Below are 26,946 nucleotides of genomic sequence, written 5' to 3'. Positions count from 1 at the left end.
AGAGCCTGCCAGCTGCGCCCAGGGCACCCTCTGGCTTGCCACAGTGCCCGAGGGGGTTGAAGCTTTTCTGCCTGCCCTCCCTCCTGCTTCTTAAGGGCCATTTTTATCCTTTGAGCCTTTTCGCTCCCGCAGGGCAAAGCTGGAAGCGGTCCAGCCGCCTGGGGGGCTCTAAGTCAAGCCCTTCCCTAGGGATGATGGAATTTAGTGGAGGTGGGGCCCCAGCCTGAGCCCCACGCCGCGGCGGGAGCTGTGCCCGCAGCAGACTCAGGCCCAGGCTCCGGCGTTAGCTGTTTGTAACTCTTTATTTCAGGCCTTCACGGACTGCTCGGGGGGTTCCTTTAGGCTTATTTATTCCCTTCGAGGCAGGCGAAGCCTGCGCTGGGCGAGGCGCTTCGGGGAGCAGTCAGCTTCTGCTCCCAGCAGAGGGCCCAGCCAGGAGCCTCCTTTCCCCCCTAACTCCTTCGAGTTCGTTTGAGTCGTCTCAAGTTTGAATTATTTAAGTTAACCTCTTCCCAGCTGACTCAGAAGGGCTCAGAAAGCCTTCAGCGTCTGACTTATTTATTTAACTTATTCGCCAGCGTCCGGGGGTGGCCTCGGCTGGTTTGGTTAATTATTGTCCCGAAGGTCGTTTGGGTTGTTTTTGTTGTGTGTGTGTGTGTGTGTGTGTGTTCGGAATGACCTTTGAAGCGCTGCAGCTGATCTTCTGCGCCTGCCCAGGCGGAGGACTAAGCGCAGGATGCTCAGCCTGAAAGCCTCCGTAGCCAGGAGCAGAAAAGGCACCGGGATGCTTTGCCTGGACTTTGTGGCTTCGTAAAACCTAAGCTAGGGTCGGGGGAAAAACAAAACGGAACAAAACCAAAAGGAAAAGAAACGAAACGAAACGAAAACAAACCAAAATGAAAGAAAACAAAATGAAGGAAAACAAATCGAAACAAAACCAAAACCAAACGAAACAAAACAAAAAAAAAATGAAAACAAAACGAAACGAAACAAAATTAAATGAAACAAAACGAAATTAAACAAAACAAGACAAAAGGGAACAAAACAAAACAACACAAAACAAAACGAAACACAAAACAAAACGAAACAAACCAAAGCAACACAGAACAAAACAAAAAGACTAAACCAGAAAACACAAAATCAAGCAAAAAAAAGAAACAAAAAACAACCAAAAACCAAAAAAAAAAAAACCACAACAAACCAGAAAAGCGAGAAGAAAATACCAAAACGCCAAGCAAAGAGAAACCTTTAACCTAGCTGCTTCCAAGAACGAACTTCTGTGTGTGTGTGTGTGTGTTAAAAAAAAAAAAAAGAGAGAAAAAAGAAAAGAAAAAAAAAAGAGAGAGAAAAAATAGAGGGGCAAAAAAGGAACGAAAAAAAAAAGAGAGAAGAAATAGAGGGGGAAAAAAGGAACGAAAAAAAAAGAGAGAAAAAATAGAGGGGGAAAAAAGGAACGAAAAAAAAAGAGAGAAGAAATAGAGGGGGAAAAAAGGAACGGAAAAAAAAAAGAGAAAAAAAAAGAGAGGGGAAAAAAGGGGGAAAGAAGACGACGAAGAGGAGAAGAGCGAGCAAGACCCCCTCCGTGTCCCTAGTGAGAACCAAAGAGGCTACCTCACTGACTGTTTCCATTTGTAATTTTACTCGTGTCGATGATACCAAAGATACCAAAGATTTCTTTCTCCGCGCGGTCCGCAGCCTGCCTGTGCTTCCCCTCTCCTCCCCCCGCTCCTCTCTCCAATCCGCGCTTCCCTTCAGCCCTGCGGAAGCTGCCGGGCCCCGGGGGCACCCTTTGCTGGGTCTCCCTGGTGCCTTCGTGCCAGCCCGAAGGTGCGAAAACATCTCTCAACTCCCCCCACCCCCACCCCAGTCCCAGGGGACGCAGCGGCCGTGCTGCTCCTGGGGGGTGCCAGCCAAGGCGTTGCTCAGCAGCCTGCTCCCCGGGGACAGCGCTTGTGGCCGGGGGACGGGAGCCAGCAGTGGCAGTCACGGTTCCCAAGACGTCCCCTGCTCACCAGGAGGCTGAGGAGGGCAGGAGGACGCTTCTCGGTTGGGCCCCGGGCGCCGGGAGCATGCCCTGGGCTGCGGCAGCCGAGGCCGCTCCCTCCGCGGGGTGTTGGTTGCAATTAGTTTGCCCATGAAAATCAATTAATTCTTCCTGCGGAGCCAGCGCCGAGGAGCGGCCACATTAAGCCCCATCAGGATCATGTTCCTGAGCGATTACTGCGAGGCTGGTCGGGTGCCCCTGGGGGCATTAGCGGTGCCCTTCGGCAGCGGTTTCTCCCAGGCTGTTTTACGCGGGCTTTGTGAGCCAGACCCACTGCTGGGCACTGCTGCCACCACTCCGCACCTTCCCGCGGCCCTGCTCAGAGCCGGGGCCAGCCCCCGTCGAGGGCAGAGCCTGCTGCGTGGTTCTTAAATCAAGCAGGTGAGGACGGGCTAGGAGGTGGCTTTAGAAGGGACAACAACAACAGAGCTCGCTCAGCCCCAGCTATGCCAAAGGCTGAGCTTAGGAGCTGCTTTCCAAGCCTCTGGGTACAAACACCTCGGCTTAATGCCAGCCGAGGCCAGCTCAGCATCTCCTGCGCTGGTGAGCCCCCGTGTTGGGGCAGAGCCCAGGGAGCCACCACCCCAGGTGGGCATGGGGCCGTAAGCGCCTGCAGAGGCTCGATCCTGTCCCCAGCAGAGCTGCCTGAGCAACGCCTTCGGCCGCCCGCGCGGTGCCCACCGCAGCTCCGCACCGCAGCTGCGCTGGCTGCAGCACTGCCCCCCCCGGCCCCGCTCCCTGCTCCCCGCTCCCGGCCGGCTTGCAGCCCCGGGCCGGAGGGGGCAGGGGCTCGGGGAGCCTGCTGCTTGCCTGTGTCCCCTCCGCGAAAAGCTATAATGATTCTCAGGATGCCTTCTGGGCACGGGGGAGCCCACCCGGCCCCTCTGCTGGGCCACCCCTCCCCGCCGTGCCCTGGGGGGGGCAGCCGGACACAGAAACACCCCCCCGAGCTGGCAGGGCCCTCTGCAGCAGTCGCCGTCCTCGCCTGACTCCTGCTTCACTTGCGACGTGTGACACGAGCAGGGGACGAGTGCCTTGCTTGAACCAAAGCAACGACTTCGCCGCTCCAGACCTCGCTGTGCTTTTTTACTCTTCCCGTGAATACCTCAGCTTCGACCGGGCCGCCGAGCCGGCCCTGGGGGGCTCCTCGTACTGTGCTGCGCGGCGGTCAGCCTGCCAAGGACTCAACTCCGGACGATACCAAAGGCTCCTCTCCTCCTCTACCTCCTGTTTCCTCCTCTCCTCGCTCTGCTCCTACTGCTCCTTCATTTCTCCTTCTCCTCTCCTCTATCTCCTCCTGTATCCTTCGCCTCCTCCTGCTCCTTCATTTCGCCTTCTCTTTCTCCTCTTTTCCTTTGCCCTCTCCTCCTCCTGTGCCCTGCTCCTCCTCCTTCCTCCTCCTCTTCTCTTTCTCCCTCTCTTCCTCCTGTTTCTTTCTCTTCTCTTCCTCCTCCTGCTCTTTCTCCTTCCCATCTTCTCCTTCTCCTTTTTTCCTTCTCCTATCCCTCTCTTTTTCCTCCTGTGTCCTTCTTTTCTCCTTCTCCCTCTCCTCCCCCTATCTCCTTCTCTTGTCTTCCTGCTCCTTCATGTCACCCTCTCTTCTCCATCTCGTCCTCCTGTTTCCTTCTCAGTTCTCCCTCTCTCCTCCTCTCCTTCATTTCACCTTCTCTTTTGCCTTCTCTTCTCCATCTCATCCTCCTGTTTCCTTCTGCTATTTCTCCCCCTTCTCTCCTCCTGTCTACTCCTCCTTCACATCACTTTCTCTTTCACCCTCTCTTCTCCATCTCGTCCTCCTGTTGCCTTCTCCTTCCTCCTTCCTCCTCCTATTTCTCCCGGTCTCCTCCTCCTCCCTTTCGCCCTCTCTTCTGCATCTCGTCCTCCCGTTTCCTTCTGCTGTCTCCTGCCCCCGGCCCGGTCCCGAGGCCCTCCCCCGGCGGCGGGCAGGCTGGCGGCGCAGACCGTGCGCCCCTCCCCGAGTTTCTCCGATATACCTCATAGAGTAGTTGTTCCGATGGTGTTACCCCAGGCCACGTCCCGGCCGGCTCCCTGCCTCCTGCTGCCCGCCACTCCCACCAGAAGCAGCTTTCGGGGCTCAGGCTGGGCCCTGGCACCAGCCGGGCCCTGGCACGCCTGGCTCCTGCCTCCCCTGGGGGCTTTTGCTTTTCTTTTGCCACGGGTTTGGGGGGGAGGCTGCCGAGCGAGCCCCAGGGCTCAGAGCTGCCTGCTCTGCCGAAGGAGCAAGCTGGGCTCGTTCGCTCCAGCCCCAGCCCGTTTGAGCCCCACCGCATGAAAGAAGGAAGGAGAGGAGCAAAGGGCGAGAAGAGGGCAAGAAAACGCAGGGGGGAGGCTGCTGCTCTCCACGCGTGCTCTGCCCAGCTCGTCCTGTGCCCCTCTGGTGTTCCCGGTGTGATGCATGAGGCAAGGCCTTGGCAGGGGGGATGCAGCCCTGGGCCCCTGGCAAAGGGCCTTGGGCTGGGGGAAGGGAGTGGGGGGGCTCGGTGGCACGCGGAGCCTGCTCCCTGCTGGCAAAGCAGGCAGGGCTCTGCCTCTGCCAGCCCTGGTGCCCATGGTGGAGCACATCCAATGGCTGGGCGAGCCGAGGCGAAGCTGGGGCTGCTCTGCCCGGGCAGCTGGGCAGCGTTTGGCTTTGGCTTTGTGGCAGCCCCTTGGGCACGGGGGGCACTGGGGTGCAGCCCTCCCTTCTGCCTCCCGCCCAGACCCACCAGCCCTAGTGCCACGGCGAGGTGGGCAGTGGGCAGGACACAGACAAGCCTGCAGCCACGCCTGGGGGGCCTGTGCAGGTACCAGCTATGTGGCTCCTGCCTGGGCACCACAGACGGCTGCCCACCACCATCGGCAGCCCCTTGCTGGCCACCCCCCGCCCCAGGTTTGGGTCATTCACAGATTCATGGAGTGGTTTGCGTTAGAAGGGACCTTAAAGGTCATCCAGCTCCACCCCCTGCGGAGTAGACACCTCCCACTAGCAGCCCAGCCTGGCCTTGAGCCCCTCCCGGGAGGGGGCATCCGCAGCCTCCCTGGGCAGCCTGTGCCAGTGTCTCACCGCCCTGATCGTGACGAATCCCTGCCTAGTACCCAGCCTAACCTGCACCCCCCTCGGGCTGTCCCTCGTGCCCCCAGTGCCACCGCTGTGTGGCAGGCTGATCGCCTGTGCTGCCAGCCCCAGCCGCTTGCTGCCCGCCCGAGCAGCTGGCACACAAAGCCAAAGCAGCGCAGCCCACGCTCCGCTCCGGGCACTGCAGTGCCACGGCGTGGGGGGCGGGAGGGCAGCAGCCACAGTGCCCTCCCAGGCTTTGCTGGCGCTGCGCAGAGTGCCAGGCTCCGCGTGGCCTCCGCCTGGCACTGCCAAACGCTCCGCGGTGCGCTCTGGTGATGTTCTCCCCATAAAGGTAGTGGGGGGGGGGGGGCAGCTTGCCATGGGTGCCGTGCCAGGCAGTCGGTGCTCCCGCTTGCCAAGGCATTTGCAGGGCGAGGTTTGAGGTCTGTTTCACTCCGCCGGTGGATGTCCTGTCTGTGCCGAGCCGCGCGGGAGGTGCCCGGCGTGGGGCTGTGTGCCCGGCGTGGGGCGGTGTGCCCGGCGTGGGGCTGCGTGCCCGGCGTGGGGCTGTGTGCCCGGCGTGGAGTTGCGTGCCCGGCGTGGAGCTGTGTGCCCGGCGCGGGGCTGCGTGCCCGGCGTGGAGCTGTGTGCCCGGCGTGGAGCTGTGTGCCCGGCGCGGGGCTGTGTGCCCGGCGTGGAGCTGCGTGCCCGGCGTGGGGCTGAGTGCCCGGCGCGGGGCTGAGTGCCCGGCGTGGGGCTGCGTGCCCGGCATGGGGCTTTGTGCCCGGCGTGGAGCTGCGTGCCCGGCGCGGAGCTGCGTGCCCGGCGCGGGGCTGAGTGCCCGGCGCGGAGCTGCGTGCCCGGCGCGGGGCTTTGTGCCCGGCGTGGAGCTGCGTGCCCGGCGCGGGGCTGAGTGCCCGGCGCGGAGCTGCGTGCCCGGCGTGGGGCTGCGTGCCCGGCGCGGGGCTGTGTGCCCGGCGTGGGGCTGCGCCCGCCCGTCCCGGCGGCAGCTGCAGCGGCGCCCGGCGGAGGTTCTCTCCCCCACGCAAGGGTTTCAGCCCGCAGTTGTGCCAAGAGATGTCCTTTCCCTTCATGACGAGTGTGACCTCTGCCTCCCCCTCTTCTTTCCGGCTCTTGATGTAAAGCCCAACCCTGCCCCCTCCCCCCGCCCCCTCCCCTTTGATTTGCCAAAGTTCAATAAAGGAGGAAAAGAAAAAGCCTCTGCTGCCTGTGCCTGCTGCTGCCTGTGCCTGCTGCTGCCTGTGCCTGCTGCTGCCTGTGCCTGCTGCTGCCAGCTTCCTCTGCCCGCTCCCGGGGCCACGCTCGGCTCCTGGCAGGGCAAAGCAGGGCTGGGCAAAGGCCTGGCTCAGCCTGCCCGGGGTGCCTCGGGGCCGCAGGCGCTGTCCTTGCTCCCAGGGCACTTGTGCCCTGCCCGGGGCAGCCTGGCAGCCAGAGCAGGTCACCAGCCTCGGGCTCTTGGCCCTCCTCTCTCTCTCCAATGGGCTCTGCTGCTCCCAGGGGAGTGCCAACAGGCGGTGCCCAGGTGGAGCTGGCAGCTGAAGAAGTCGCTCTGCAGGGAGGTGACTCCTCAGGTGAGGCAGTGGAACCAGCGCCAGCCCCGGGTGCATTGGCACAGCTTCATCCCCCGAGGGCGGGCAGGAGGCTCCCCGAGCGGGCACCCCGTGCCAGGAGCAGGTTGGCACCATGCTCTGTGCTTTTACTCCAGCTGCGGGCGAGGCTTCGAGCCCAGCGCAAGCAGCCCCAGTGCCAGAGGGCAGGAGCAGAGCGAAGCCCTCCCCTGTGCTCGTCTCCAACCCAGAACGCCCCCAGCCTGCTCCTGCCCTCCCTGAACCTTCCGGCCGCGCTGGCAGAGTCGCCTCAGCCTCCCCGGGGGCCAGCGTTGGCCACCTTGGCACGGCCAGGCACGGCTCTGGGGAGGAGGGTACGGGAAGGCCGGCAGCTCCCGGGGGTACTCCGTGCCCCCCGGCACCCAGCGTGCCCGGGCGAGCGGCGGCGACTGCGCGCAGGGCAGCGGGGAAGGGGCACCGGGGGCGTCGCGACCCTGCCGCTCAGCTCAGCGCCGGGGTTAAGCTCGGGGTGAACGGGGGCACGGCAGAGAGCCTGCCCCCTGCCCCCCGCAGCCCCCTCCCGCCCCGCGGCCGGAGCCCGCCGCTAGGTACAGCTCCCCCCGCCGAGGGGGTGCCAGCCGCGGCTGCCCCCTCAGCACCGCCGCTCGCCAGGGCTCCTGCCCACCTTCGCCTCCCGACGGGGGGCAGCTGGGGAGGGCTGGGCCCCGACCCGCAGGCACCCTGGCGGTGCAGCCCTGCGAAGAGCTGGCCTGAGACCAGCAGCGCTGTGCTTTCCAGCTCCCTTGGCATCATGCTGGGCACCGGTGGGGAGCGCAGGGGGCAGAGCAGCTGCGGGCAAGCCCAGGCTGGGCACCCTCGTCCCCACGGGAACGAGGCTGCTCCTCCGGCACAGAGGGTCCCTGCCGCAGCAGACACCGCTCCGGTTCCTCGGAGCTGGCACTCGGGCAGGATCTGGCCAAGGGCTGGGCACAGTGGCACTGCCTGGCACACATCTGCAGCACTCCCTCCCAGAGGTACCCAGAGGAGAGACCTCTCGGGCTCAGAGGGCATCAGCTCTGCCCGGAGCGTCACAGCTGTCCCGCCCCCCCCGGGATGCCAGCCCCGGCGGTGCCCCAGGGGAGAGGCGCAGGGCAGGGAGCAGAGCAAAGCCCTCCGCGGGGGCACTGAGGGCACACAGCTCAGGCTCGCTTCAAACTGTAATTGCAGTTCCACGGCCAGGGGCACACAGGGAGGGCACCCGGCGCCGCTGCAGCGCCTCGGCCAGGCTGCCACGCACGGCGCCGGGACACGGCCACGCGGGACACAGCCACCCAGCCCCCGACCCCCCCGGGGGGGGCTTCCCAGCCCTGCGCTGCCAGGCCAAAGCCAAGCTTGGAGCTGGGGCAAAGCCCAGCACCACGCCGACCCCAGCCCCACATCTGCCCCAGCTGGGGCTGGGAGCTGGCAGAGGGGCAGGGAGCTGGCAGAGAGGGGCTGGGAGCTGACAGAGGGGCAGGGAGCTGGCAGAGAGGGGCTGGGAGCTGGCAGAGAGGGGCTGGGAGCTGGCAGAGAGGGGCTGGGAGCTGGCAAAGGGACTGGGAGCTGGCAGAGAGGGGCTGGGAGCTGGCAGAGAGGGGCTGGGAGCTGGTGGTAGAGGGGCTGGGAGCTGGCAAAGGGACTGGGAGCTGGCAGAGAGGGGCTGGGAGCTGGCAAAGGGACTGGGAGCTGGCAGAGAGGGGCTGGGAGCTGGCAGAGAGGGGCTGGGAGCTGGCAGAGAGGGGCTGGGAGCTGGTGGTAGAGGGGCTGGGAGCTGGCAGAGAGGGGCTGGGAGCTGGCAGAGAGGGGCTGGGAGCTGGTAGAGAGGGGCTGGGAGCTGGCAGAGAGGGGCTGGGAGCTGGCAGAGAGGGGCTGGGAGCTGGTGGTAGAGGGGCTGGGAGCTGGCAGAGAGGGGCTGGGAGCTGGCAGAGGGGCTGGGAGCTGGCAGAGAGGGGCTGGGAGCTGGCAGAGAGGGGCTGGGAGCTGGCAGAGAGGGGCTGGGAGCTGGTAGAGAGGGGCTGGGAGCTGGCAGAGGGGGGCTGGGAGCTGGCAGAGAGGGGCTGGGAGCTGGCAAAGGGACTGGGAGCTGGCAGAGAGGGGCTGGGAGCTGGCAGAGAGGGGCTGGGAGCTGGTAGAGAGGGGCTGGGAGCTGGCAGAGGGGCAGGGAGCTGGCAGAGGGGCTGGGAGCTGGCAGAGAGGGGCTGGGGGCTGGCAGAAGGGCAGGGAACTGGCAGAGGGGCAGGGAGCTGGCAGAGAGGGGCTGGGAGCTGGCAGAGGGGCAGGGAGCTGGCAGAGAGGGGCTGGGAGCTGGCAGAGGGGCAGGGAGCTGGTGGTAGAGGGGCTGGGAGCTGGCAGAGAGGGGCTGGGAGCTGGCAGAGGGGCAGGGAGCTGGTGGTAGAGGGGCTGGGAGCTGGCAGAGAGGGGCTGGGAGCTGGCAGAGGGGCAGGGAGCTGGCAGAGGGGCAGAGAGCAGCTTGGTGCCAAGGCAGCGAGCAGGGACAGAGCAGGAGGCTGGAGAGGGTGAGGAGGAGCCCCCGGGTTTGGGGTCTGTGCCAAGGCACATGCCAAGGAAGACTCTTTCCTGCTGCAGAGGGCCTGGCACTGGGCAGTGGCAGCGTGGCAGCAGGGGGCACACCAGGGCCATGGCGAGGCTGTGCGTGGCAGCACCCAGTCCGTGGGCACAGGCTGCAGCCAGGCTCAGCTCTCTGAAGACGAAGCAGCACAGGAGCAGCCCCTGCCATGCCCCCTGTGCCCTGCCCCGGCCGTGCCCAGGCTGCCCACGCCTCACAGGTGCCTGAGCCAGGAGAAGCAGGGTGGGCAGCAGGGGCATTGGTGCCCAGCGGCTGACTGCAGTGCTCGGGAGGCCAAAGCTCGGGCACAGCTTCCCTCCTCTGCCCACCCAGGAGGGCACTGCAGGTGCCAAGCTGAGGTGGGCTGGGTGGACAGCAGCTGCTGAGCAAAGGCCTCTCCTGCCCCAGGCCCAGCCTGGAGGTGGTCCTGGTGCTGGCAGTGAGGCAACAGTGCCCTGCAAAGGGTGTGCCCTCTGGAGCTACTGCAGTTGGCAGGCCTGGCACACCCAAAGGCTGAGGTCTGAGTGCCCACTCCTAGTCCCTGAGGGGTGCCAAAGGGCTGGCAGACAGAGTCTGCCCTGGCCCAAGCAGGCAGCTGCCAGCCCAGGCTGCTCCTGGCTTATCTCCTCAGCCCTCTGCCACAGCAGCGGAGGGCATTGCACAGGTGGCACAGAGCAGGCCTCAGCACCTCGGTGCCCTCCCCAGCCAGAGCCCTCCCCAGAAGCAGCTTCCAGCACCCACCCAGGCCTCCCCTGCCGCTGGCACTGCCAGCTCAGCTCAGCCTGCAGCAGGAGGAAGAGCCAGAGCCAAAGCCAGGCCAAAGAGCAGAGCAGACACTGCCTGGCAAGCAGCAGGGGTGCCCGGGGCAGGAGCGCCAGGGGGTGCCCTCCAAGTGTAAACAAAGCCAACCTTGCCAGGCTTGACCCACGAGTGGAGGGCAGCAGGGGGGCAGAGCTGTGCCAACAGCCGTGCCCTGCATAGCAAACAGAAGCCGCCTCAAGGTGAGGCTCAGTGCACGCTGCCAGGCTCTGTGCCAAGCCCGGCCGGAGGAGGTCAGAGCCCCTCCCTTTCCCTGCCCTCCTTCATGCCCACAGCCCAGCACCCATGCCAGGAGCAGCCCGAGCAGCAGCCTGGAAGCGTGGGGCAGAGGAGAGCTCGGCCCTGGCAGGGGTGGGGGCTCTGCAATTCGGGGCTGCCAGCCCCGGGGGTGTTGCCTCAGCCCCCGGGGGTGCCCCCTGGGCAGCCCTCAGAGCTGCTGCCCGGTGAAGAAGGCCTTGGTCTCCCTGCAGACGGGGTTGGCACAGAGCGGGCAGCAGAGAGGCAGCTGCCTGGAGCAGACCTCGTTGGACTGCAGGTGGGAGCAGACCAGGTCTGCCAGGGCCTGCAAGAGAGGGGCACACGTCAGGGGGCAGCGACGGCAGCCCCGTGCCAGCCTGGCAGCAGAGCAGGGGGCGCTGCCCGCAGGGTGGCAGCCTGGCATCCTGCAGGCAGCACCCCCTGCTCTGCTGCCAGGCCTCAGCAGGGAGCTCTGACTGCAGCAGCCCTGCACAGCAGCACCCAGCTGGGGCTGTGACTTGTGCCAGGCTGGCTGGTGGGCACCCCACGGGCAGCACCCTCTGCTCTGGCACCAAGAGCCCTGCACAGCAGCACCCAGGCTGGCAGGCAGACACTGCAGCAGGCACTCCAAGGGCAGGGCTGCCATTGGCATAGCACCTGAAGGTGCTGCCCAGGTCTCGCCCGGGGCCTTGTGCTGCTCTGGCAGGAGAGCTGAGGGGCAGCAGCAGCTCTGCTGTGCCAGTGGGGCTGGGCATGCCCAGAGTGAGGCACAGGCAGGTGCCACCTCGCCGCGGAGGCCAAGCGGCACCGCAGAGCCCGCGGGGGAGGGCCGGCAGGCTCGGCGCAGGAGGTGCCAGCCGGGGGTAGCAGAGCGCCCCCTGCGGGCAGTGCCAGGCGGGTACCTTGGAGAAGAGGGGGTTGCCGTTCAGGGACTCTGCCCTCCTGATGTTCTCCACTCCACACTGCAGAGAGAGGAGAGAGGGCAGAGCTGAGCCGTGCCAGGCCCTGCCCCAGTGCCACCTGAAACCCTCCCCGTTTCAGTGCCACCCTGCCCGCCTCAGCCCCGCTGCCAGGGGCACCCCTCAGCACGGGGCAGAGCCAAGGTCGTGCCCGTCCTGTGGTGCTGAGAGCTCCTGGGAGCGGAGGCAGCTGCGAGCCCTGCTCAGGGCACAGGAGGGGGCGGCAGAAGCAGGCTCCCAGGCGGGCAGGGGAGGCTGGCAGTGGGCAGCAGGTACCTGGCGTGCCAGCACTTGGGCATACTCAATGTCCAGCTCGTAGAGGGTCTCGATGTGGTCGCTGGTGAAGGCGATGGGCACCAGCAGCAGGTTCCTGTGCCCCTGCTGGCACAGCCCTCTGATGGTCTCATCCGTCGGGGGCCCGAGCCAAGGCATGGGGCCCACCTGTGGGCACAGCAGGAGGGCAGCAAACAGCAGCACTGCCCCTGGCCAGGGCTGCCAGGCTCTGCCCAGGCCAGGGCTGGATGGTGCCAGCTGCTCGCACCTCCTCTGCTGCAGCAGCAGAAGCCCAGGCCGGGGCGGGCAGCTGCGGGGGCACCCCTGGGCACATACCTTGGACTGCCAGACCAGCCTGTAGGGGTTGGAGTAGTTGAGCTTCTCCATGACCCTCTGCACGGTGGCTCCAACCTCCTGCGGGTAGGGATCTCCTCGGTTCACCACCTGCAAGGCACCGACCAGCGCTGCCCACTGCCCTGCCCTGCTGGGCGGTGCCAGAGCCAGCCCCCCCCGCCCCGGCCGGCAGCAGGGCACTCACAGACATGGGCAGCGAGTGGGCAGAGAAGAGGATGACTACGTCCTGCCGCTTGTCGGCGGGGAACAGCTGCAGCTCCTTCTCGATGTGGTCGCTGAAGCACTGCAGCAGGAGGCGGAGCACAGCCCCGGGCTCAGCCGCGGGCACGGGCACGGCCCAGGGCAGCATCCCCGCGGGAGAACGTGGCACAGCCCGGGCAGCTCTGCCACCCTTGCCCTCCTTCCCCTTCCACCACCCACCCGAGACCGGGAGAAGCGATGCCCGGGGGGAGGTGCTGCCAGCGGTGCCCACCTGGATGAGCAGGGGGTGCGTGGGCCAGCGGTCGATGATGCTCCACTTCATCCTGGGCTGCTGCCCCCGGGCACTGTAGTAGCGGTAGATGGCATTGAGGCTGCTGCCTGGGCAGGAGGGAGGGCGGGCAGGGGTCAGCAGGGCAGGCCCGGGCGGGCACTGGCAGCCCCCCGCCGCGCCCGCCGCGGCTCACCCGTGGTGGAGCAGCTGTACTGGGGGTACTGGGTGAAGGCCACCGCCCGCTCGATGCCATCCTGCTCCATCGCCTCCACCGCCTCCTCCGTCAGGGGGTGCACGTAGCGGAACCCGATGTAGTACTTGTGTGGGGCTGGCGAGAGACGGCAGTGCCACACGCGGCCACCGGAGGGCGCCAGAGGGACAGGCACACAGCCGCCGCGGCGCCACAGGCGCACCCACTCACGGCCACCGGAGGGCGCCAGAGGGACAGGCACACAGCCGCCGCGGCGCCACAGGCGCACCCACTCACGGCCACCGGAGGGCGCCAGAGGGACAGGCACAGCCGCCGCGGCGCCACAGGGGCACACCGGGGGCGCGCCGGTGCCACCCCAGTGCCACACACACACAGCACAGCGACCAGGGGCAGCTCAGTGCCGCACACAGAGACCAGGGGCAGACCTGGCAGGCTTTGTCTGCAAGGCCGGGCAGCAGTTCGACCCTCCAGGGGTTGCTGCGGCACTGGCACAGCACTGCCAGGGGTGGCTGTGCCCACGCTGGCAGGGAGCCGGGCACTCAAGCAGCATCAGGCTCTGCAGAGCTGCTGAGCTGGGCACAGGGTAGGCACCTTGGCACTGTTCAGCTCTGCTGTTCAAAGTGTGCAGAGCTCCTTGCCCAGGGCAGGGGCAGAGAGGGGACCTGCAGCTGCCAGCTTGGCAGGGCTGCCCCTGCCACGCAGAGAGCAGCAAGGGGCAAAGGGCCAGACCCAGGGCAGCAGGGTTAGCTGAAGCCCCTGGCACAAGGACACTGTGCCACCACACCGTGCCCACGGGGAGCTTGGCACAGGGCAGCCCCTGCAAGCACAGCGAGTGGCTGCGAGGGGCAGGGTCAGAGAGAGGGCAGGGAGGGTGGTGGTCAGCTTGGCACTTATCAGCAAGGGGGAGCTGGCAGGGGCAGCAGATCCCCAGGCCTTATCTCCTGCTGGTGCCCTCGGGTGGAGTTGGCTGCTATCAGCCAGCCAGGCCCTGCCAGCTGCGACCTTCCCTTGTCTTGTCTGCCCAGGCCCTGCCAGCTGAGGCCTTCCCTTGTCTCCCCTCCAGCCCTGAGCCAGCCCTGCCCAGCCTGTGCCCATTCACCCAGCAGCCGCAGCTCCAGCAGTGCTGGGCACAGCCAAGCAGGAACTGCCGAGGGAATTGCAGAGGCAGCATCAGACTCCTGGTGCCAGGCACTGACCTGGCCTTTATGCCCCGGCGGGCACAGGGGCAAGCAGCAAAGGCTGTAAGGCCCCTCAGCAGGGAAGGGCACCTGTGGAAGCAGCAGGGGATGCTGCAGCGCTCCCTGACGGCTGGCAGCCGGTGGCAGCCACGAGAAGCTGGCACTGCGTTTGCCCGCCCCTGGGAGTCTCACAGCCCCGAGCTTGGGTCGAGTCGGAAGGGACCTTCAGGAGCATCTGGCCCCACGCCCCCGGCGTGGGCAGGGCAGGCGCCGAGCCAGGCGAGGAGCCGCTTGGCAGCCCGGGCAGGGGGTACCTGTGTGCGGGGACATGCGGTCCAGCAGCTCCACCATGCCCTCGCCCTGCAGCGCCGTCCACTTCCTGATGGGCGAGCCGCCGCCGATGCTGCGGTACTGCTGCTGCACCCGGGCCGTGCGGCGCCGAGCGATCAGCGGCGCCAGCTTGCTGCGAGGGGCACGGCCTCAGGGCGGCGGGCAGCGCTGCCCGCCCTGCCCCTGCCCGGCCTGACTCACCCTGCCCCTGCCCCTGCCCGCCCTGCTCCTGCTCACCCTGCCCCTGCCCCTGCCCGCCCTGCTCCTGCCCGCCCTGCCCCTGCCCACCCTGCCCCTGCCCGGCCTGCCGCTGCCCTGCCCCTGCCCACCCTGCCCCTGCCCCGCTCTGCTCTCTGCCATGCTCCCCGGCCCTGCTCCAGCCCCCTCCAAGCCCACCCCTTGCTGGGCGCAAGAGCTACCCCCGGAGGAGCCGACCGCCCGAGGCCGTAGCTGGGAGCAGCACCCCCAGGCCTGCCGGTGCCAGGGCGGGGGGCAGCGAGCCTCACTTCTGCGCGGGCAGCGTCATCAGGTCCCTGTCGAGGAAGAGGCGCAGCAGGAAGTCATGGACATCGTCCAGGCGCTCGGGGCCGCCCATGTTCAGCATCAGGATCCCTGTCTTGGGCTTCCTGCGGAGGCAGCACAGCCCTCACAGCCCTCCTGCCCCGCTGCTGCCACCCTGCTGCCCTGGCACTCATCCTGCCCCGCCGCTGCCGCCCGGCTGCCCTGGCTCTGTTAGCACTGCCACAGGGTTGCCACCCTCCTGCCAGGGCAGCTCCTCCTGTGCACAGCACAACTCCAGCTACAAGCAGGAGTAGGCAGAGCACAAGGATCTCCACCACCTCTGCTCACAGTCACTGCCCACTGCCCAGCACTGCTGCAGGCTGGGCACACGACCTGGCAGCTGCAGGCTGTAAGCAGGTGGCAGAACAGGGGCTGGCAAAGCCTCTCTGCTCCAACCCCAGCCAAAGCCAGCAGCAGCTTCTGCCTCGCCTGGGCACAGCTGCTCCGCCGCAGCAGGCAGAGCAGCAGAGAGCCTCTCTGCACGCAGAGCAGGGGCAGGGGTGCCCCGCGTGGGTGCCGCCGGTCGCTTCGGTCTGGAGGTGCCAGGGAGAGCGCAGCGGCCGTTGGCTATCAGTGTCTGCAGGCACAGCTGCTGCCCACAGCTCCCACCCTGCTGCCCGCAGCCCCACCCAGGGTGGATTTCCCCCGCGGGGCCCCGAGATCAGCACCTCTCTGCTCCCGGGCAGGCAGCTCAGGCTGCAGGGGAGCTCTGCCCTCCTGTGCCAGCCAAAGCCTCCCAAAGGGGCAAGTGCCAGGAGCCTGAGGCCACCCCAACGTGCCAGGACCTCCATCTCCATGCCCCTCCTCCCGGGGTGGCTGTCGGAGGGTGCTGGCTGGCAGCCGGGCAGCAGAACCAGACCCTCAAGCACTTCTGCTGCCACACTGCTCCTGCCCTGCCCCAGGCTCCCGCGGCCCTGCCCCTCTGCCAGCTGCGGGGAACAGGGCAGGTGGCAAGAGGCCAGAGCCCCCCCCGAGCGCCACGTCCTGCCGCACGGGCGGGGCAGGGGCAGCGGGCACCCCCCGGGCCCCCACTCACCGTGCCTGCGGCTGCGGCTGCGGCGTCCTGCTCTGCGCCGCCGCCGCCTGCCCCCTCCAGCGCAGCGGCACCCGCAGCTGGCTGCTGCCCTTCGCCACTGCGAGGAAGAGGAGAGCAGGCTGAGGCGCTCCAGCCTGGCACCCATGCCCGCTGTGCCGGGCAGCTCCTGCGGCCGCAAGCTGCTGCCCTGCTTCAGACACTGCGCTCGCAGCTGCCCGCAGGAGGCTGTGGGGCAGGGGCAGCTTCCACTGCACCAGGCTGCCCAGGGGACCCTCGGCACCTCCGGGGAGGGGGCATCCACAGCCTGCCTGGGCACCCAGTGCCAGTGTCTCGCGACCCTCACGCTGAAGAACTTCCCACGGTGCAGCCTAAGCCTGCCCTCCTCAGTCTCTGGGCCATGCCCTCTGGCGCTGGCACCAGGAGCCCTGCTGGAAGTCCCTTCCTTCCCAGCACCAGGCAGTAACCCAAAGCCAGCCCAGGGCCAAGCTGATCCACAGCACTGGGCGACACCTCGGCAGGGCTGGCATGCCAAGGAGGGATGCCAACCTGTGCGGCTCCCTGTGTACAAGCACAGCTGGGCCAACCCAGGGCAGCTCACAGGTCCCTCCCTTTGCAGTGCCCACCCCAGCACACAGCCCCCGGGCTCCGACCCTGCAGCGGGCACAGCCAGCAGCCGCTGCAGACACTCGGGGGGCCCTGGCAACCCCCAGTGCCGCTGCCCAGCGAGGAGGATGCTGCCAGCCCCGCATGGCAGCAGCAGGCAGGACACTTCCCTAGCCACACCTGCTCCTGGCACCTCATGTGTGCTGCCTGCATGCACTGTGTGCTGCCTGGCACCTCGTGTGTGCTACCTGCATGCCCGCTGCAGCAGGGGCATGGTTTCATGCAGCTCCTGTGGGTGCTCACCCTACCCTGGCATGCACTGTCCCCTTGCTTTGCAGCGCTCCGCTGGGTCTGATGTGATGATGCCACTTCTAAAACTTCACCCACACTCCCCCAGACACTTGTGCCAGTGCTGTGTCACACTGGGGGCATCGTCGTGGCACAGCCAGACCCTTCCCGCAGGAACAGGCAGCACACACAGCAAGCAAACAGTGTATGCAAGGTGCCAGGCAGCACACACAGCAAGCAAACAGTGTATGCAAGGTGCCAGGCAGCACACACAGCAGGCAAACAGTGTATGCAAGGTGCCAGGCAGCACACACAGCAAGCAAACAGTGTATGCAAGGTGCCAGGCAGCACACACAGCAGGCAAACAGTGTATGCAAGGTGCCAGGCAGCACACACAGCAAGCAAACAGTGTATGCAAGGTGCCAGGCAGCACACACAGCAGGCAAACAGTGTATGCAAGGTGCCAGGCAGCACACACAGCAAGCAAACAGTGTATGCAAGGTGCCAGGCAGCACACACAGCAGGCAAACAGTGTATGCAAGGTGCCAGGCAGCACACACAGCAAGCAAACAGTGTATGCAAGGTGCCAGGCAGCACACACAGCAGGCAAACAGTGTATGCAAGGTGCCAGGCAGCACACACAGCAGGCAAACAGTGTATGCAAGGTGCCAGGCAGCACACACAGCAGGCAAACAGTGTATGCAAGGTGCCAGGCAGCACACACAGCAGGCAAACAGTGTATGCAAGGTGCCAGGCAGCACATACAGCAGGCAAACAGTGTATGCAAGGTGCCAGGCAGCACACACAGCAGGCAAACAGTGTATGCAAGGTGCCAGGCAGCACATACAGCAGGCAAACAGTGTATGCAAGGTGCCAGGCAGCACACACAGCAGGCAAACAGTGTATGCAAGGTGCCAGGCAGCACATGCAACAGGCAAAGAGCACACATGAGGTGCCAGGCAGCACATGCAACAGGCAAAGAGCACACATGAGGTGCCAGGCAGCAAATGTAAGGTGCAGAGAGCACGTATAAGGCACAAATAGCATACATGTACTGCCTGGCACCTTGCATAAGGTGCAAATAGCATAGAGTCGGTGCCAGCCAGCATGTACAGGGTGCAAATAGCATAGAGATGGTGCCAGGCAGCATGTACAGGGTGCAAATAGCACAGAGGCGGTGCCAGGCAGCACACGCAGGCGCAAACAGCACACACGAGGTGCCAGGTGCCAGGCAGCACAAACTAGGCGCGCTTAGGGCCGCTACGAGCCCGGCTGGCAGCTGTGTTTGTGCCCTCGCAGCTTCCCAGCGCACCCAGCACGAAGTACCCCCCCTAAACTGGCACAACTTCTACCCCCCCCAACTGGCACAACTCCTGCCCATGCGCCCCCGCGGCCAGCGGCCTCCTGGCTCGCAGCTCCGCTCCCGAGGGGGCAGAGGAAGCCTGCAGCAAGGGCAGCAACTTGAGCCTCACCGCAGCCGCCACAACACCCCCCGGCCGCAGCGGCCGCCCCCGGCTCCGGCGCCCCCGGCTCCGGCACCCCCGGCTCCGGCGCCCCCGGCTCCGGCGCCCCCGGCTCCGGCACCCCCGGCTCCGGCACCCCCGGCTGCGGCGCGAAGCCCTCGGCCGCCCCCCCGGCGGCGGCGGTCGCTTGTACAACGCAGCGGTTGTGTAACGCGGGGCCGCCGCCGCCCTCCCGCGACTCACGGCGCCGGGCGGCAGAGGCCATGTTGGCGGCGGCCGCCTGCATTCCCTCAGACGCTGCTGCCGCCGGCTCCTCCTCCGCGCTGCCGGCCGCGGCACGGCACGGCACGGCACGGCACGGCACGGCACGGCACGGCACGGCACGGCACGGCACGGCACGGCACGGCACGGCACGGCACGGCACGGCGGGGGCGGGCGGACGGCGCCGGCAGGCGGGGCCGGGGGTTGGAGCGCCGCCTGCGCTCGGTGCGAGCCTCCCCGCGGGAGGCGGAGGGGAGGTTTGGTTCTCTCCCCAGCGGCTCAGCCCCGCCGGTGGCCAGCGGGGAGCAGCTTCCAGCGGCAGCTGCTCCTTCCCGAGGCTCCTGCGCTCCAGCAGCCTCTTGGGCTGCGCCCCCTCCTCCTCCTCCCCACAGATCCCACCCTCGGAACACCCCCGAAACTCCCCTCCCGACACCGCCCCCTGAACACCCCCCCGAAACTCCCCTCCCACCACTACCCCCCGCACACCACCCCAACACTCCCCTCTGACCACCCCAACTCGCCCCCTGCACATCACCTCCAACACTCCCCCCCTCTGACCCCTCCCAATCCCACCAAAGCCTCCCTCGGGAGCCAGTGCCAGGTGCCAAGCAGAAGTGGTCTCTGCTTTCGGAGTGGGCACCTGCTGCACTTCCTCTGCCCTCGCCCCCACGGCCCCTGCCCGTGCCAGGACACGCCGAGCCCCGGCAGCAAGAAGCGGTGCCTGAGCCGAGCCAGGTTGCCATCCTTTATTGGCTGCCGAGGCAGAGGGGTCTGGGCCATGCAAGCCGAAGGGAAGCAGGCAGGGGCGAGGGGAGCAGGGAGCCGGCAGGGCTCGGCGCCGGGGGGCGGCTCCGGACCGTGGCTCAGCAGCGGCAGGCAGCACCCCGCAGTCTGTGAAGGGAACTGCTTTATTGAGGACGAACAAGCACAGCTGGAACGGGGAATGGATCCGAGTGGGGGGCAGCACTACAGCCAGAGAAGCAGGGGACGGAGCCAGGTGCACTCAGGGACCTGCGCTGCTGCGAGGAGAGGCTGCAGCAGAGCCCAGAGAACCCTGGAGCCCAGCTGGAGCCAGCTGCAGCCCAGGCACCAGCCCGTGGCTGCCGTGCTGCGTCTGCCCTCTGAACTCAGCGGGCACCAGCAGCAGCCCCGTGTGCCCCAGCTGCCAGCCAGTCCCCTCCCCTCGCCCCTGGGCAGGAGCAGAGCAGCAGAGCCTCCCCCAGCAGCAGCCTCAGCCTAAACAAGGCAGAACCTGGAAGAGAGCTCAACCTCCCCCAGCAGCCTTCGGTGCTGTGCTCCAGAGCCTGCAGCTGCCCAGGCTCGGGCAGAGCTGCAGCACAGCCGAGAGGTGGTGCTGAGCACAGCCGAGAGGTGGTGCTGAGCACAGCCGAGAGGTGGTGCTGAGCACAGCCGAGAGGTGGTGCTGAGCACAGCCGAGAGGTGGTGCTGAGCCGCTCGGGAGTCCCCTCGGGCTGCGCTCAGCACCTCTGTGACTGCAAAGAGCTCCAGCTTCTGCTGCCGCTCGGCCGGGAGCAGCCGCCCGCAGGGGGCCCTGTGCCGGCCGCGGCAGCGGGCTAGGGCCGGCAGCGCTGCACGAAGCGTGGGTACAGGCAGACGTCCCTGATGTGGTGCCTGTTCAGGATCCAGGTGAGGAAGCGCTCCAGGCCCAGCCCGTAGCCTCCGTGGGGGCATGTGCCATACTTCCTCTGCCAGGGGAAAGCAGGGCACCTCAGACGCTGCCCTGCTGCCAACAGCGCCCAGCCCTGCACCCATGGCTGGCAGCAGGGTGGAAAGGGAACCTTCTGAGGCCACCTCAGCCAGCCCCCAGCAGGGACACTCTCGAGCAGAGCGAGCTGCACAGGGACACATCTGCCCTGGGGAGCCTGTGCCAGCATCTCTGCCCACCCTCACTGTGCAGAGCTTCCTCCTGCTGCCCAAGCTAACTCTGCCCTGCTCCAGCTCCCAGCCCTAGAGGCCCTGCTGAAGAGCCCTCCTCAGCCTGCCTGCAGACACTGCTATGCCCCTCCAAGGTCTGACCCCAAAGCTCCCCTGCTGAGCAGAGGAGCAGGGACCACTGCCAGGCAGTGCCCAGGCTTCCCTGGGGCACTGTGAGCGCAGCAGGGGGGAAAAGGGAGGCCTGAGCCAACTCCTTTCCTCCTCCCTTTCTGCATGACTGCCTGCACGGCCCAGCCTGGCACCCTGCCCCCATGTGCCAAACAGCAGCAGTTTTAACAGCCTAGCACCTGCCCCTGCTGCTTTGCCAGCAGCTTGGTGCTCCCGGGCCCCCCACGAACACGGTTCCAGCTGCCACTGTGTCACCTCGCCAGCCACGAGAGCTGGCCCGGGCTGCCCACCTGGTCGGTGTACCAGTAGTAGGGCGCGGGGTCGATGCCCTCCCTCTTGTAGCCCTCCAGGAGCTCCTCGCTGTCCCAGATGCGCATGGAGCCCCCCACGATCTCCCCCACGTTGGGCATCAGCACATCCACCTGTGACACCAGTTGCCATCAGACCACCCTGAGCCCCTGCTGCTCCTCCTGGCTGCCAGCCTGGCAGCAGGGCAGCCGCAGCAGCTCCTGGGTGGGCGGGAGGGCACGGGCTGCTCCCGAGCTTGCAGCAGGGTGGCAGCAGGTGGCGAGGGACCCTCCCCGCGGCGGGCAGCACTCACGGACTCGGTGAGGCGAGGGTCCTCGGGGCAGCGCTGCATGTAGAAGGACTTGATCTCGGCGGGGAAGCGGCAGAGCAGGATGGGCTCGTTGATGGTGTCTGTCATCAGCCTCTCGGGAGCCTCGGGGATGTCCTGCGGGGCACAGAGGGTCAGGCTGGGGCCTGCGGGCACACCGTGTGACACGGGGCAGGGCACAGCCAGCCTGCTCGCCCCGAGGTGGCCAAGCTTCAAACGGGGATGTGCCAACCAGCGGGCACTGCCAGCCAGCCCCAACCTCCCTCCTGCCCAGGTCTCCAGAAGCTGAGGCTCCTCCTCCTGTTCCTGGGCTGCTCCCCCAAGCTCCTCCAAAGAGCTTTGCCGGACACGTCAGAGGGGAGTGAGAGTGGCAGCAGATGACCACACACACCCATTGCTGTAAGGACTCAGCCCACACTGGCACTCTCCAGTGGCAGCCCCACAGCTCCCAGCACACTCCACAGCCCTGCCTGAGCTCTTTCAACCCACTGCTCCTCACTATCGTCCCAGACAGGGAGGCACCAGCAGCCCCAGGGCAGTGCGGTGGGCACAAAGGGGCTCAGAGGGGCTCCCAGAGGCCACAGCACAGACGCAGAGGGGCTCAGAGGGGCTGCCAGCCACAGCTGCGGGCACAGAGGGGCTCCCAGAGGCCACAGCACAGGCATGGAGGAGCTCAGAGGGGCTGCCAGCCACAGCTGCGGGCACAGAGGGGCTCCCAGAGGGCACAGCACAGGCAGGGAGGGGCGCAGAGGGCCGCGGTGCGGGCTCACCTCGCCAAACTCGTAGAGGCTGCCGTCGTCCTTGGTGACGCCGTGCTGGCGCAGCCAGGCGATGGCCTCGCCGTAGTCCATGCGGCGGAAGGGGCGGCGCGGCGGCTGGAAGCCCTGCGGGGCACAGAGCGCAGCCATCCGCTCAGCGCCGGCAGCCTGCCCCCGCGGCACGGAGCCACGCGGGAGCGCCCCGCGAGCACAGCGGAGCCAGAGGGCATGCTGCAGGGGGCAGCACCGGAGGCGAGATAAGCCTCCGGGCAGCCTTCTCCTCCCGTGCCAGCTCAGCACACAAGGATAGGGCGTTCCCGAGTCAGCCGCGGGCACAAGTCCCTCGGGCAAGGCCAGCCCAGAGCCCTTCGGCCTCCCTGTGCACAGAACAGCTCCCGAGCCCGCCCCAGGCAGGAGTTTGCTTCTGCTGTTTGCCACCTCCTTGGCTCTGCCCACGCTGCCAAGGGGACCTCTCGGCGTGGGGCAGGGCTGGCTCAGCCGTGCCGAAAGCACAGGTGGCAGCGCAGCAGCACTCCCTGCGCCCAGCTGGGCATGGCCCAGGGCAGGGAGCAGAGCAGAGCTCCCCTAGGGCCGCAGCGCCAGGGCTGGGCTCTGCTGCAGCACTGCACCCCAGCGGGGAGCCGCTCCTGTGGCCACCGCCAGCCTGCAGCTCCTGTGCCAGACAAGCTGACCACTGGTGCCAGCACAGCTCCTGCCCTGCCCTCCCCACAAGCAGGCAGCTGCTGCTGGCTGCCCCCAGCCGCTGCCTACCGGGTTGAGCTCGTAGAGCAGGCTGGCCACAGGGGACCTGAGCACCCTGTCCACCACGTCACACACCAGGCTCTCCAGGCGGGCCAGCAGCTCCTCGAAGCTTATAAAGGGGCACTCGGCCTCGATGTGAGTGTACCTGCAAAGAGCCACAGCGCTGCCAGACACGGGCGAGCGACGCGGCACCGCCACCCCCGCCACGGGTCCCCTCCTCCCCCTGCCAAGGCGAGCAGGCACTGCAACCCCCAGGGTGCCCCCTCCCCAGACATCCTTGTCAGCCCCCCAGCAGCTGGCTGGGCGCCATACTCTGCCAGGTGCCGGCGGGTGCGGGACTGCTCGGCCCTGTAGGACTGCGCCACGCAGAAGACGTCGCCCAGCGCCGGCAGGCAGGTCTCCAGGTAGAGCTGGGAGGACTGGGTCAGGTAGGCCTCCTCCCCGAAGTAATCCAGCTTGAAGAGCGTGGAGCCTCCCTCCACCTGCGTCTGCACCAGCGTCGGGGGCGTCACCTGGCAGGCAGCAGGAGCCTCGCTCAGCCAGAGGCACCCGGGAGGGCACAGCCCTTGGGACCAGCTCTGTGAGAGTCCCCTCAGAGCATGCCCCAGGCAGCACACCCACACCACCCTCATGCCCAGCCTCAGCCCCAGGCCATTCCCTGCCTCGGGCTGCCTCCAGCCACCTGCCAGCAGAGCCCCGCAGCAGCCTCCCAGCAGGCAGCTGCAGCCTGCAGCGAGCTCTGCCCTCAGCCCACCCTCCAGGCCCTGCCCCAGCCTCCTTGCCCTCCCGGGCAGAGACAGAGGCTGGCACAAAGGCGGCGGCAGCAGTGCTGGGAGGCGCCGGCACAGAGCCTGTCGGGCAGAGGCAGGCACTGCTCCCAGGCCGCTGGCACGCAGCAGCAGGCGGGGCAGGGCGTGGCGGGGCGGGGCAGGGCGGGGCGCGGCGCTCACCTCGCAGTAGCCGCCCTGGAGGAAGTGCTCGCGGAAGGCCTGCAGCACAGCCGAGCGCACCCTGAAGGCCTTGGCCATGCTCTCGCCGCGGATCATCATGTGCCGGTTGTTGAGCTGCACGTCCACCTCCGAGGCCTCGTTCAGCAGGTTGTCGGCGCCGCCGGCCGGGGCCAGCCCCACCAGCTCCCAGTAGTCACAGCTCAGCTCGTGGCCCCCTGGCGCCTGAGGGGCACAGTGCCAGCGGCTCCAGGGTGCTCCAGAGACCTCCAGGCTCCCCCTGGCCAACCTACCCCCAGCCCTGGCCAAGCACCCAACCCATAGCACACAGTGCCCCAGCCAGGCTTGGCTTCAACACCCCCAGGGGTGGGCACTCCACCACCTCCCTGGGCAGCCCATCCCAATGCCAATCGCTCTTCCTAATCTCTGGCCTGACTCTGCCCTGGCACAGCCTGAGGCTGTGTCCTCTTGTTCTGACCCTGGCTGCCTGGCAGCAGAGCCCAACCCCACCTGGCTACAGCCTCCCTGCAGGCAGCAATGAGCTCTGCCCTGAGCCTCCTCTGCTGCAGGCTGCACCCCCCCAGCTCCCTCAGCCTCTCCTCACAGGGCTGTGCTCCAGGCCCCTCCCCAGCCTTGCTGCCCTGCTCTCAACACCTTCCAGCACTTCTGCTGCCCTGAGGGTGCTTTGTCCCTCCCTGCTCCCATCTCCACTCCTGGGGCCACGTGCTGCAGGGGGCACAGCTGGTACCTGCTTGCCCTCGGGAACCAGGTTGAGGGTGCCATAGACAGCCACGCTGCTCTCCGTGGACAGGAGCAGCCCGTTGTAGCACTGGCACTGTGGGCAGAGCAAAGCACAACTCAGGCAGGGCTGCTGGGCAGCAGCCCCCAGGCACCACCACAGGCATCCCCTCCTCTGCCGGGCAGACAGAGCCCTTCAAGGGGGGAGGGAGCCCTCGCCAGGAGGAGGATGAGGAGAGGACAGTGGGGGCAGCTCAGGGGGACAGGGAGGCCCTGGCAGGAGGAGGGGAAGGGGAGGGAAGCTCAGGGGGACAGGGAGGCCCTGGCAGGAGGAGGGGAAGGGGAGGAAGCTCAGGGGGACAGGGAGGCCCTGGCAGGAGGAGGGGAAGGGGAGGGCAGCTCACCAGCTCGTCGGCCAGCACGCACTGCAGGAAGCCTGTGCCATCCCGCAGCACCAGGAACATCAGGGTTTTGCCTGGGGGAGGAGGAGGCTGCAGCAGCGCACTGCAGCAGCGCAGTGCTCACTGCCCCAGGGCAGCCCAGAGAGAGGCTCAGCTAAGGGCTTCGCGCCTGCCTGCAGCGCCCCCTTGGCCCTCACCTTGCCTCCGCAGCCTGTGCACCCAGCCGAAGACCTTCACCCTCTGGCCCCTGTAGGCCTCCAGCGCGCGGATCTTCACCTGGCGGCGGGGAGGGGACGCGGTCAGAGCGGGCACCTGACGGCAGCAGGGCCCTGCCAGCGCCCCAGGGAGAGGCACTCTGAGGCGACAGCTGCTGCCAGCACTGCTCCTGCCCTCACCACAGCCCCCACACAGCAGCAGCTCCAAGCAGAGGCTGGGCCTCTGCCAGCAGGCAGGCCCTGGCAGGCCCAAACGCCCCAGGGAAAAGCCAAAGCCTCTACCACAGGCTCCGGCCAGAAGATGAGGACAGAGGCAGCAGCAGAGGCAGCCCCAGCCCCTGTCCCTCAGGCCCCAGGGGCTGCAGCTCCTACTCACACAGGTGGGCTCTGGCAGGCTGGGGTCGTTCCTGATGACAACCTTCTTGGCCTCCTCCAGGTTCTTCTCCCTCCTCAGCAGATCCTCTGCCTGGCTCAGCAAACAGCAAAGCTGTGAGGAGGCCACACGAGGCTCCCCCCCTGCAGCTACCAGGCAGGGACAGAGGAGTCCCAAAGAGCACTGCTGGGGCCCCGAGCTGCCCTCCTGCAAGAGCAGGCTGAGCGAGCAGCAGGGGCAGGGCTCCCTCTGCAGCCCCAGCTGCCAGCAGAGCTGCCCACCACAGCCACCTACCTCCCTCTTCTCCTTGGCATCGCTCTTCATCTGCTCCCTGTGCCACAGCTTCTTCCCATTCTTCATCTGGGACTTGGAGATAAGGGCCCACCTCTGCGGGGGCAGGGAGCAGGGGTCACAGCCGTGCCCCTCCCCCAGGGCACGCACACCCCTGCCCGGGAGCACACCGCACCTCGTTCTCCTTCGGAGAGTCCACGTAAATGGTGGGGAATGGCTCCTTCCCTGCCGTCATCAGAGCCTGCGAGGGGCAAGCACAGGGTGCCAGGCACTGCCAGGCACTGCCAGGGAGCCACAGCGCCCCCCGGGCCCGGGCAGCGTCCTGCTGCCGCCCAGCGCCAGGGGCAGCGCCGCGGGCCGAGCCTTCGCCCAGGCGCAGCAGCAGCTCTGCCGCAGTTACCTTCAGAAGGGTCTTGAAGGGCTTCTTCTGGGTGCCGTCGCCGGTGGCGTCGCTGCCCTCCCGCTCGGACACGTACAGCTCCTCTGCAAGGCAGCACGGAGCCGTGAAACCGGCCCGGACGCGCCCTGAGCCGCGGCGGGCAGCACACCGGGACGCCACGGCCCGCAGCGGGACGAGCCTGCCGCCGCCAGCTGCTCGGGCCGGGCAAGCGGCAGGTGGCGTCCGCCGCTCCGCAGGCCCCGCCAAGGCCCCTGGCCGCCGCCAGCCGCACGGCAGAGCGAAAGCGGAGCCGCTGCCGCCGCAAACGCCTCCGGGTCCCGAGCGAGGACCCCAGCGTCAAAGCGCCGAGCCCCAGCGCTGCCCCCGCTCCCGGCCCAGGCGCCGCCTGCTGAACCGGACCCCTCCCGCTCCCGGGACCTACCGGGCGCCTCTCCCGGGGCAGCCCTCCGGGCCGGCACAGAGCCAGCGCCCCACACCGGCAACGCCCCCCCCGCTCCCTGCGCCGCGCCGCAGCACCCCTCCGGCCGCCGAGCCGCTCCCCGCAGCCTCTGCCCTTCGCCCTACCGCCAGAGCGCCCGGCCCGAGCCCGCTGCCCGCGGCCGCCGCCCCGAGCGCCCTGCACCGGCACCAGCCAGCGCCGCCATCTTCCCCGGCGGACACGGGCGTCGGCCGGGGGGGGCAAGCGGCCGCGCCCGAGCGGCACCGCTCCGCCGGGGCACAGCCGGGACTCGGCGTCGCAGCGCCCGTCCCCGGCAACCCTCACCCAGGGCGAGCGCCGCCGTCCGCCCCAGCACCTCCCCCGCCATGCTCGGCCGCACCGCTCCGCCGGAACTGGCGTCACGCCGGAACTGGCGTCACGCCGCTTCCGCCGCCCCGGCCAATCCGCCGCGCTCTTGCGTCAGCCGCCCGCCTGCGTGTGACGCACCGCGGCGTGGCGGAGCGCGATGACGCCTTACGTGCCCTGCTCCGCCTCCCCGCCCGGCTCCGCCCCCCCGCCCGGCTCCGCCCCCTCCGCTCTGCTCCGCCCTCCCCTCGCCCCCTGCTCCGCCCGCCCCTGCCCCGGG

General features: G+C 67.4%; 2 protein-coding genes across 6 annotated transcripts; both read right to left on the bottom strand.

Moving 5' to 3' along the window:
* Positions 1–7,866: 7,866 nt before the first annotated feature.
* FECH (ferrochelatase) lies at positions 7,867–18,595 on the bottom strand. 4 transcript variants are annotated; one of them, XM_064141766.1, is made up of 11 exons: positions 18,300–18,595; positions 15,703–15,799; positions 14,612–14,731; positions 14,090–14,238; positions 12,580–12,714; positions 12,387–12,493; positions 12,099–12,197; positions 11,897–12,004; positions 11,564–11,728; positions 11,231–11,290; positions 7,867–10,653 (listed from the first exon to the last, which is right to left on the bottom strand). In XM_064141766.1, the coding sequence occupies exons 1-11, from the start codon at positions 18,340–18,342 to the stop codon at positions 10,519–10,521; spliced, it is 1,218 nt and encodes a 405-aa protein (XP_063997836.1). In that variant the 5' UTR covers positions 18,343–18,595; the 3' UTR covers positions 7,867–10,518. The 4 variants fall into 4 exon arrangements, with proteins under 4 accessions (XP_063997836.1, XP_063997837.1, XP_063997839.1 ...); XM_064141767.1 differs by lacking the exon at positions 14,090–14,238 and having other exon boundaries at positions 12,387–12,489; XM_064141769.1 differs by lacking the exon at positions 14,090–14,238 and having other exon boundaries at positions 12,387–12,459.
* A 1,156-nt stretch (positions 18,596–19,751) lies between these two features.
* NARS1 (asparaginyl-tRNA synthetase 1) lies at positions 19,752–26,757 on the bottom strand. Of its 2 annotated transcripts, none has more exons than XM_064141764.1 (15): positions 26,646–26,757; positions 25,883–25,965; positions 25,658–25,723; positions 25,486–25,578; positions 25,195–25,284; positions 24,801–24,879; positions 24,607–24,677; positions 24,213–24,299; positions 23,468–23,689; positions 22,830–23,029; positions 22,527–22,662; positions 21,768–21,881; positions 20,983–21,114; positions 20,672–20,803; positions 19,752–20,023 (listed from the first exon to the last, which is right to left on the bottom strand). In XM_064141764.1, exons 1-15 carry the CDS (start codon positions 26,686–26,688, stop codon positions 19,892–19,894), a joined length of 1,680 nt encoding a protein of 559 aa, XP_063997834.1. In that variant the 5' UTR covers positions 26,689–26,757; the 3' UTR covers positions 19,752–19,891. The 2 variants fall into 2 exon arrangements, with proteins under 2 accessions (XP_063997834.1, XP_063997835.1); XM_064141765.1 differs by lacking the exon at positions 26,646–26,757 and adding an exon at positions 26,304–26,326.
* Positions 26,758–26,946: the final 189 nt, after the last annotated feature.

This window comes from Pogoniulus pusillus, unplaced genomic scaffold, assembly GCF_015220805.1.
Source record: "Pogoniulus pusillus isolate bPogPus1 unplaced genomic scaffold, bPogPus1.pri scaffold_72_arrow_ctg1, whole genome shotgun sequence".
Taxonomy (NCBI): Eukaryota; Metazoa; Chordata; class Aves; order Piciformes; family Lybiidae; genus Pogoniulus; species Pogoniulus pusillus.
The sequence above is the reverse complement of the archived record's forward strand: the minus strand, read 5'-3'. Positions and strand labels throughout refer to the sequence as shown.